The sequence below is a fragment of the Lucilia sericata genome, unplaced genomic scaffold (genome assembly GCF_015586225.1).
Source record: "Lucilia sericata isolate MDLA Ls3-8-SP2 unplaced genomic scaffold, ASM1558622v1 Contig000612F_arrow, whole genome shotgun sequence".
NCBI lineage: Eukaryota > Metazoa > Arthropoda > Insecta > Diptera > Calliphoridae > Lucilia > Lucilia sericata.
The window spans coordinates 57,501-67,500 of record NW_023994619.1 but is presented as its reverse complement, the minus strand read 5'-3'; the positions used below and the strand labels follow the sequence as shown (position 1 = coordinate 67,500).

General features: G+C 27.0%; 2 protein-coding genes across 3 annotated transcripts in view; one reads left to right on the top strand and one right to left on the bottom strand.

Moving 5' to 3' along the window:
• The window catches only part of LOC119606679 (mitoferrin), a 17,977-nt gene extending 14,088 nt beyond the window's left edge, over positions 1 to 3,889 (top strand). Inside the window, 6 exon segments of the mRNA XM_037960238.1 lie at positions 1,186 to 1,274; positions 1,444 to 1,568; positions 1,642 to 1,698; positions 1,701 to 1,876; positions 1,967 to 2,128; positions 3,431 to 3,889. Of these exon segments, the coding sequence (XP_037816166.1) occupies positions 1,186 to 1,274; positions 1,444 to 1,568; positions 1,642 to 1,698; positions 1,701 to 1,876; positions 1,967 to 2,128; positions 3,431 to 3,889 (1,068 nt within the window).
• A 5,461-nt stretch (positions 3,890 to 9,350) lies between these two features.
• LOC119606686 (biorientation of chromosomes in cell division protein 1-like 1) overlaps positions 9,351 to 10,000 on the bottom strand; it is a 7,699-nt gene continuing 7,049 nt past the window's right edge. The window contains exons 3-4 of one of the 2 annotated variants that reach the window (XR_005231676.1): positions 9,907 to 10,000; positions 9,351 to 9,744 (exon numbers count right to left, since the gene is read on the bottom strand). The exon at positions 9,907 to 10,000 is cut by the window's right edge and continues 161 nt beyond it. Coding sequence is in view for 1 of the 2 variants with exons in the window: in XM_037960247.1 (XP_037816175.1) it covers positions 9,599 to 9,744 (146 nt within the window). In the remaining variant the exon portion in view is untranslated. The remainder of the gene's footprint in view (positions 9,745 to 9,906) is intronic. The other variant, XM_037960247.1, reaches the window with a different exon arrangement.

The following is a 10,000-nucleotide window of genomic DNA, read 5'->3' as shown; positions in this document are numbered from 1 at the left end:
GTTTCCACGACAATTGAACCTCCACCCCGCACGACCCTATTCCCTATCGGCCAAAGATTTTCAACTCAGTAACAGCTGTATTCTACCAACAGCGAAAAAACAACCAGTGACCTAAATATTCGGACTACTTACTCACTTTTTCTTTTTATTACCCAGATTTCCTTTGAAGTTTATTGATCGTCCAACCAGAAACACCCTATTGCTATCGTAATAAGGCTAGCTAGTAAAAATTCTATACTCAAACTACACTTGATTGAACTTTGCAAGACTAAAAGTCATTTTTTGAACTGGTTTTTAATGTAATTTAGTAGAACTTTATTTCCTAATTGTTGCATATTTACTACCTCAACAAATTTACTAGGTTGGAGTAGCGTTTCTCTAATTAAAATTTTAGAAAGTAACACCATCTTTTTAAGCGATAAAGTTAGCAGGAAACTCACTAACTACGAACATTTTGATAAATGCTTCTGTTCTGGACTTCTGTCTAAAACTTCTTCCTTTAATAAAGTCATTGCAAAGTTCAGTCTCCATAGTAAAGCTTGCAAATAAAGAAAATGTATAAAATTCTGCAATATTACAACAACATTTATAAAGCTGCCATTTGCGACATTAAAAGCTAGCTAATAGGTATACTTAAGGTTTTGTCAATATCTAATAATGATTAAGAAAAAGTTAACTAAATATTAAAACAAAAAAGCCTATACTTATGTATTGTAAATTGTATTGTAAATTAATATTCAATAATTTATTGTTATTTTAAGTATCTTTCAAATAACCTTTAATAAACTTAAAACGCAAAAAGATAAAAACCATAACATTTTCTATTACAATAATAATAGCATTTTCAAGATGTTCTTTTCTTACTATAAAAATAATTATGACTGGATTCTAATAATAAATATTAAGTTAAACGTTTACTAGATACTATTTCCGTTAATAAAATTTGCATTTTTAACAAAAAAAAAATAATAATAAACAGTAAGTTTTATCTGATTAAAACTAAAATGTTTCAGGTGAATGTTTTAAATTAAATAAAAAAATTATTATAATACACACACACATACTAATAATATGTAAAGCTCTAAGTAATTGCAAAAAATTATAAAAACAAATAAAAGATTACATATAGTATAAAATAAAAAACAAATAAATTATATAAATTTTTATCTATTTTTATTATTACAGACACGTATGCAAAGTTTATCACCAGCCACATCAAAATACAACATCACAGCCACATTTACAAATATGATAAAAAAGGAGGGTATCCTGAGGTAAATGTTTTGTTTTTAGAAAAAATATTAAAATAAAAACTTCCATACAAACATACACACAAACACACATACACTCCTATAAAAATCAACAAAATTCCCGAAAACCTTTAAACACAAAATGTTTTGAAGAAACGAAACCAAACCAAAACCATTGTTTTATTAATTTTAGACCCATACGAGGTGTTAGCGCTGTTGTGGCTGGTGCTGGTCCAGCACATGCTTTATACTTTGGTTCCTATGAAATGTCCAAAGAACTGATGACCAAAGTAACCACACACAATCATATAAATTATAGTAAGTAATTGAAATTATTTCAAATAACTATGAATACAAATTAATATTAATATTGTTTCTACTTTTCAAATAGTGGCTTCCGGTGTCATTGCTACTCTCATACACGATGCCGTTTCAAATCCCGCTGAGGTTATAAACAACGTTTACAAATGTATAATTCTCCCTATAAATCGGTGGTGCAATGTTTGCGTGGCGTTTATCAACAGGAGGGTATTAAGGCTTTTTATCGCTCATATTCAACACAATTGGTAATGAATATACCAAATCAGACAATACACTTTTCCACTTATGAGTTTTTCCAAAATATGGTTAGTTTTTGTGTGACGATTTGAATTTTTGTAACGAATTTTGAACTTAATTAATTTGTGTATTATTTCGTTTTCTTTTCTTGATGCCAGCTCAATCATGAACGCAAATATAATCCCCCGGTTCATGTCATTGCTGGCGGTGCTGCTGGTGCTTGTGCGGCTGCAATTACCACACCATTAGATGTTGTTAAAACACTATTGAATACTCAGGAAACGGGTTTGGTTAAGGGAATGATGGAAGCCATTAGAAAGGTGAGTTGGTATTAATGTAAAAAATTTATTTCGAAAATCTTGTATATGCAACTACAAATGGGTCTTGCAAATATACTAAACTTAAGAGGACTAGTCTATAGACTAGACTATAGACTAGACTAGACTATAGACTAGACTATAGAATAGACTATAGACTAGACTAGACTAGACTATAGACTAGACTATAGACTAGACTATAGACTAGACTATAGACTAGACTATAGAATAGACTATAGACTAGACTATAGACTAGACTAGACTAGACTAGACTATAGTATAGACTAGACTATAGACTAGACTATAGACTAGACTATAGACTAGACTATAGACTAGACTATAGACTAGACTATAGACTAGACTATAGACTAGACTATAGACTAGACTATAGACTATAGACTAGACTATAGACTAGACTATAGACTAGACTATAGACTATAGACTAGACTATAGACTAGACTATAGACTAGACTATAGACTAGACTATAGGCTAGACTATTGACTAGACTATAGACTAGACTATAGACTAGACTATACACTAGACTATAGACTAGGCTATAGACTAGACTATAGCCCAGACTATAGACTTGACTATAGCCCAGACTATAGACTAGACTATAGACTAGACTATAGACTGGACTATAGACTAGACTATAGACTAGACTATAGAATAGACTATAGACTATAGACTAGACTTTAGACTAGACTTTAGACTAGACTATAAAGTAGACTATACACTAGACTAAAGACTAGACCTATAGACTAGACTATAGACTAGACTATAGACTAGACTATAGACTAGACTATAGACTAGACTATAGACTAGACTATAGACTAGACTATAGACTACTAGACTAGACTATAGACTAGACTATAGACTAGACTATAGACTAGACTATAGACTAGACTATAGACTAGACTATAGACTAGACTATAGAATAGACTATAGACTAGTCTATAGACTAGACTATAGACTAGACTATAGACTAGACTATAGACTAGACTATAGACTAGACTATAGACTAGACTATAGACTAGACTATAGACTAGACTATAGACTAGACTATAGACTAGACTATAGACTAGGCTATAGAGTCTATAGTCTAGTCAATAGTATAGACTAGGCTATAGACTAGACTATAGAATAGACTATAGACTAAACTACAGATTAGATTATAGAATAGACTATAGACTAAACTACAGATTAGACTATAGACTAAACTACAGATTAGACTATAGACTAGACTAAAACTATAAAAACTTTCAAACTAATTGTTTCATCCAAATTTCTAAATTCCCATCCAGATATATGCAGTGGCTGGTCCTCTCGGCTTCTTTAAGGGTTTAACGGCTCGTGTCCTTTATGCAATGCCAGCGAATGCTATTTGTTGGTCCACTTATGAATTTTTCAAATTCTATTTATGTGGCATCGATCGTGATCACTACAAATCGACAATAACGGGTAAAAATGCGCTGCAACCACGTAAAACCTCCACTTCCGATGTAGTTGGCGATATACACATACCTAATGCATATCTTATGGTACCAGTGCCCGAAACTAGCGAAGAATTTAAGAATCCCAAAGAATCATCAACACCACCACCACAACAGCCTCATACACCAGCCACTACTACAGCCCTACCTACTGGTCCCATTAAAACAGTTTGTGAACTGTCCACCAGCGTTACATCACCCACCCTTAATCTGACCACTAGACATACAGATGTTAAAAGTCCCTTCGACAGAGGATTCTCAAGTCCATAAGCACAAAACATAAATTATTGAACAAATTAAAAAATATATTCCCAACGTTTGTTAATAATTGCTTAAGCTCCCTTAATATAACAACTTACACACCTGCCTAACAACAACAACAATTATAAAATAAGAAAAGAGAACACAGTCCTTGATAAAAACTTTGTTATGTAAATCAACGAAAACTTATGCTCATTTTTTGGAACAAGATGACTCGCCTGTGAGTTCCAGCAGCATCTTGTTGAAAACACTGTTTGTTCTGATTGTTTGTTAGTATTCGCTGCAGCAATCTAAACGTTAAGGGAATATATTTATCACATTAAAATGAGCATACAATGATGGATGTGATGCGTGTGTTTTTTGTACATGTGTAAAAAAATACAAGATCTAAAAGCGTGTATTTATTGTAAAATATTTAAGCTGAAAAAAAAAAACAACTGTATTGCAAAACCTAGTTTTGCCTTAAAAAAGCAACCCTGTAACCTTTGGCTTTGCATTTTAAAGATTTTTATTTGTTAAATAATACCACAAAATAACAGCTTTCTCCAGCTTCCATCCTTCTGTACCCCTCCTCCTAAGAAAACCCTCTTTAACTTTCGAATGCATAGTCACAAGTGTGGTGATTTTTTATTATTATTATTATTATAATTATATATTTTTAAAAATCAAAAACTATTCTGTCATGTAATATAGTATATTATTAAAACAAAGAAAAACAAATAAAATCCTTATCGTTATTATTATTATTATTATTTTTTTTTTTTTTAATTCATTATTATTATACTATATACAATATAAACAAAAAAATCTATGTATATGTATGTTATATAATTAGAAAATAAAAAAAAAACAACCAACAAAGAAAACAATAATTTAAACAAGAAATTTAACAAATTTAAGTTAAAAAAAGAAAAAAACTCAATTTTGTAATTTAATTACACAAAAAAAATTAAATAAAAAAACAAAACGTGAAACCGTGAAAAACAAAAAACTAAATTTTCGAATTTTTTTATTATTATTTTGGCTTTTTTTCTAAATTTTTAAAGTTTTTTAATATATTTTTTGTTTATAGTTTAGAGCTGAAGTTAATAGTTTTAAAACTGTTATAATAAAGCATTTTTCCTTTAAAATTATAAGTGTTTGAAGACTTTTTTTTTAATAAACTATTTTAGAATTTATAACAGTTTAGATTAGCTGGAAAATGGTTTTAAAAAGTTAGCTTTAGATATTATTGTGAATTTTGGGTAAATTTTATAACAGTTTTTAAAATTATTTTATGGCGTTAAAAAAAAACAAATTACTTATATAGTTTTTTATTAAGTTTTGGATAATTGTTTGGAAAGAAATTTATAACAGTTTTTAAAAGCATTTCTTATTGAGTAAAATTTATTGCAAATTTTACATAAAAGTCTCTTTATAACACTTAAAAATTGTTAAATTCAGATAAATTTAAATAATTTTAATTAACAAACTATAAACTTTAAAATTTTGTTATAAAAAATTATTATTATTTAAACATTATAACAGTTTTAAGACAGTTTGTACATTATTTTCAAAACTGTTGTAATGTAGAACAGTTTTATGTAAAACAGTTACAAATTTAACAGATAATAATATGTACAACAGTTTAAAAACTATTAACTATTATACTCTTATTAAAAACTGTTTCTTTCTTGTTGAGTTAAATTAATTGCAAGTTTTACACAAAAGTCTGTGTATAACCCTTAAAAAATTGTTATAATTCAGTTAAATTTAAATAATTTTATCACCAAACTATAAACATTAAAATTTTGTTAAAAAAGATGATTATTTTAAAACATTATAACAGTTATAAAACTGCTTGTATAGCAATTTCAAAGCAGTCGTTATTTATAACAGTTTTCAAGACAGCTGTTATGTATTGGTTAATTTAACAGATAATAATATGTATAACAATTTGAAAACTGTTATACTCTTATTAAAACAGCTTCAGAACTTGTATACTCTTATGTAAATAACTTTAAATCTGTTATACTATTATGTATAACTGTTTTGAATCTATTATGCCTAATATAGCAGTGTTAAAACTGTTATACGGAAAGTAATTTACAACAGTTTGAAAACTATTATACTGTTATAGAAAACACTACAAAAATTGTTATACTCTTAAGTAAAATAGTTTGAAAACTGTTAAACGGATTATATAAACGTTTGAAAACTGTTATACTCTTATAAAAACTGTTTGTGCACTATATACTCTTAGCTAAACAGTTTTAAAACTGTTATGTATAACAGTTTTGGAGTTATGGAACTTTTTATACCAGCGTTAAAACTGTTATACGGTTATTTATTACAGTTAAGAAAATAGCTTAAAAACTGTTATACTGATAAACATTTTGATACTGGACAGGCCGAAAATTGTTAAACTCTTAAGTGAAATAGTTTGAAAACTGTTTAACGTTCGAATACTGTTATACGATTATGTATATACGTTTTGAAACTGTTATATTGTAAAACAGTTTAAAAATTTGCCATTTTTCGTACAACATTTTTAAAAATTTTATATTTTTTATTATTTTATTTAAAATTGCCTTTAATTATAAGTGTTTTTTTTATAATTTGACGAACTTACCCCCAGTTTATTTAAGCCTTGTTTAAGTTTTATGAAAATTAAGAAAAAACAATCGAAATATGCATACAAAATTCCACACACTGATATTAGCAATGAGTTTAAAAAAAAATCCTTAAAGAATTTCGTAAAATTTTTATATAAAAACGCTATAAACTTCGATTTCAACAAAAAATTATAACTTTTGTTTAATATTAAGTTTAAAACCCATTGCTAATACTTAATAATAAATCAGCCAAACCTTAAACCAGCTTAATAACTTTTAAAAAAACCTTAAAACCCCAGTGAAATTTATTTAATATAAAATAAACAAACAAAAAACAATATTCGAATAATAAATACTATTACTAAATATTACTACCATTAGAAATTTTCTTAAAGAAATAAAAACAAAAAAAATCAACAATTTTAAATTGTAACCTTAAAAATTGATTTTCAATGTTACTATTATTATTTTTATTATAAATTTTTTTTGTTAAAATTGCTTTTCCTTTTAAAACCCACATAAATTGTTAATCAATGATTTCAATTTAATTTGTCTTTGTTAATACAAAAAAAAAAACAAAACTTCTTTAACTATGTTTAATTATATTGTATTGTATTAAAATTAAAAAAACTTGTTATTTATATTATTTAGTAATAAAACAAATATTACTACTTTCTTAACAATAATATTATTAGTAATATACATAATTATTATAGTAATTTACTTATTAATAAAAGGAAAAAAACCTAAATTTAAACTTATTACAAAAAAAAAAAATTGTTATCGTAAAACGACACTCAAACACACACACACAGACAGACAAAACACTACAAGAATTAATACTGTAAAATATTATATAAAATTTAAAACAAAAATGAAAGAACTTTAACAATAAACAAAAAAGAAATAAATAAAATTGTTTTTATGTCAATTATAAGTAAAAAATACATGAACAAATGCCTTTTTAATAAAAATGAGAAAAGTATACAGGTCAAAATTGCTTTTCGAAAATGCATAATTTAATTGAAATTAAATTACAGTTTTATATATAAATGCAGAATAGGAGTGAATATCATATATGACCCCAGATTTATCAGATTTTTGGTGGGACATAGATTTAGTTAATTAGTTTGAAAGTACACATACATCAAATCCGATGAAATACACCTAGACCTCTATCGAACAGAACAGGGTCCAACTTACTGCACACGCGATCGATTTATCGTTATAGAATAAGAAAATAACTTAAAAGATAAAATATGCTAGATTTCTTGTTGGATATGTCATCTCAAAAAGTAACATTACGATCAATTAGTGTTATTGTAGTGTTATTGATTCCGCCTAAATCTATTTAATTTTAAAGTAAAGTTTTTGCAAATCCCATAGATTTTTATCAACTAAAATGGATTGCAAGCAGTAGTCTTTTAAGACTCATAAAACTAATTCAAATCATTAAAGATCGAGCATCCTAATAAAGTTTAATACATTTCAAGACAATTTTGGAGGACTCTTATTTTTATTAATTTCTTAAATATGTTAAAATTCGATAATTACAAAAGAAACACTCACCTTTGAGAATCCACTATGGATCAGCTGCTGGACTTGTGAATTACACACATACTTGCGGGTTCCTCCTATAACCTAAACACTCACTTTTTACTCCATTAGGTAAACACCTTCCAATCCAATAAGAACTGTTATCTTTTAAATCCTCTTTACGCACTTCACTTGATTCTTTAACAGGCCATTTCTGATTTCTTTTATATTTTTTCACTTATTTTACTTTTTTATTTTTAAATTTGATATTTATTTTACTTTTATATTTTTTTCACTTATTTTACTTTATTTTTATTTTCTTTTCATTCTTTTTACAAAACTTTGAACAAACACTTTAATATTTACTTTGCATTAAAAAAATACTTTAAATGAACTGATTCCTGCAAGTACTCTACTAATGGACTATAATCATTTAATAAGAACCAACAAAGCACTTGGCTCCAACTTTTATTTATTTGTTTCCAAAAGTATGCTGCAAGCCTTTCCATGATTTTTTTTATAAACTCTAAGCAAGTGGTCTCTTTAGTCACACTACTGATGGTGCTTCCTTTTTTTACCACATAAACTTTTCATTACAGCACCAGCAGACTAAAGTTTACAAAATTCCAAAAAAAAATCCAATTGCCAAATTCTACAAGCCGGCAAAATGTTTGCCAAACTTTTTTTCCATTTAATTTTTTAGCCAAAACTTTAACATTTCCCTGCAAATTTTTACATAAACCCATAATATAATTATTAAACTTTATGTAACAATATATTTAATTTAATTTTAACACTTAATTTATTCATTTTTTATTAAATAAAACATAAGCTTAGCCGTTAATTAACCTGTTGCAAAACTAATAAAACCGCGAACTAATTTGACAATTTGTTGACGTCTGCTTACAGACAGAGATGTTATAAAGAAGAAGCACCATAACTAAAACAGAGTTGTTTGTATAACTAACGGAAGAGATAGATTTAAATAGCAGAGTTGCAAAAATATGGCAATGGGGTGATTAAAGAAGGTAGTAATTAAAACGGAAAAAGAATGATAAAAGACAAGACATGGAACCGATAAAGGAAATGAAAACAAATGCAGACAAGTTTAAATAATCGGAAATAGAAGAACAAATTGATATTTTTTAAAACCTTGACAAAAATTAACAACTTTAATTTCCAAAATATAATTGTGTATAAGAAAATTTTCTCCAACATTTTTGTTTAAATTTACAAAATGAGACCCAAATAAATACTTTAACAAAATCCCCCCGATGATGCAGTAATCATCTAGCTTTTTATATTTTAATTTTAAATTTGTTTACCCATCCTAAACATTATACTACATTTTCAAAGTTCTATGATTACAAATGCAAAATTTTATTAAGTTTTAAAAACCTCTATTCTTCTATTTACATAACGTGCATAATTCAGCATACAATAATATGTATGAAAGTGTATTTGCTTAATAATTATAAAAAATAAATTCATATACAAATAAAACAAAAAATGCCTTAAATAGTAATAAAATAATTGAACTTTAAATTCAATAGCAAGCACTAAAAGTTACAAAAAAAAAACACAAAACTTAAACTAAAGAATCCATGCCTCTGCGTCGTGAGCGTTGTCCCAAAATTGGTCGAGGTTTATATAAATCTTCACTGGAATAACGCTGCTGTTGACTTAGTTTTTGGGCAGCCTTATGACGTTCAATTAACGACTTTTTGGCATGATCTAAGGAGAGGAAAGAAAAACAGTTTCAATTACCCAAAAATATTAGAAACACAAAATAAAACTGGAAAGTAAATTGCTATAGAAGTAAAGCTAAAAGTAATAGTTAAAGTTTAGATTTTATACAAAGATTATTATACATAATTAAAAACATAAATTGCTTACCCCAATTCAAGGTTTCTTTGTTTCTTAAAACTTATTATACAATTTGCTTTTATTTATATTATTAGGTGATGTTATGTATGGTGAAGTGATTGTT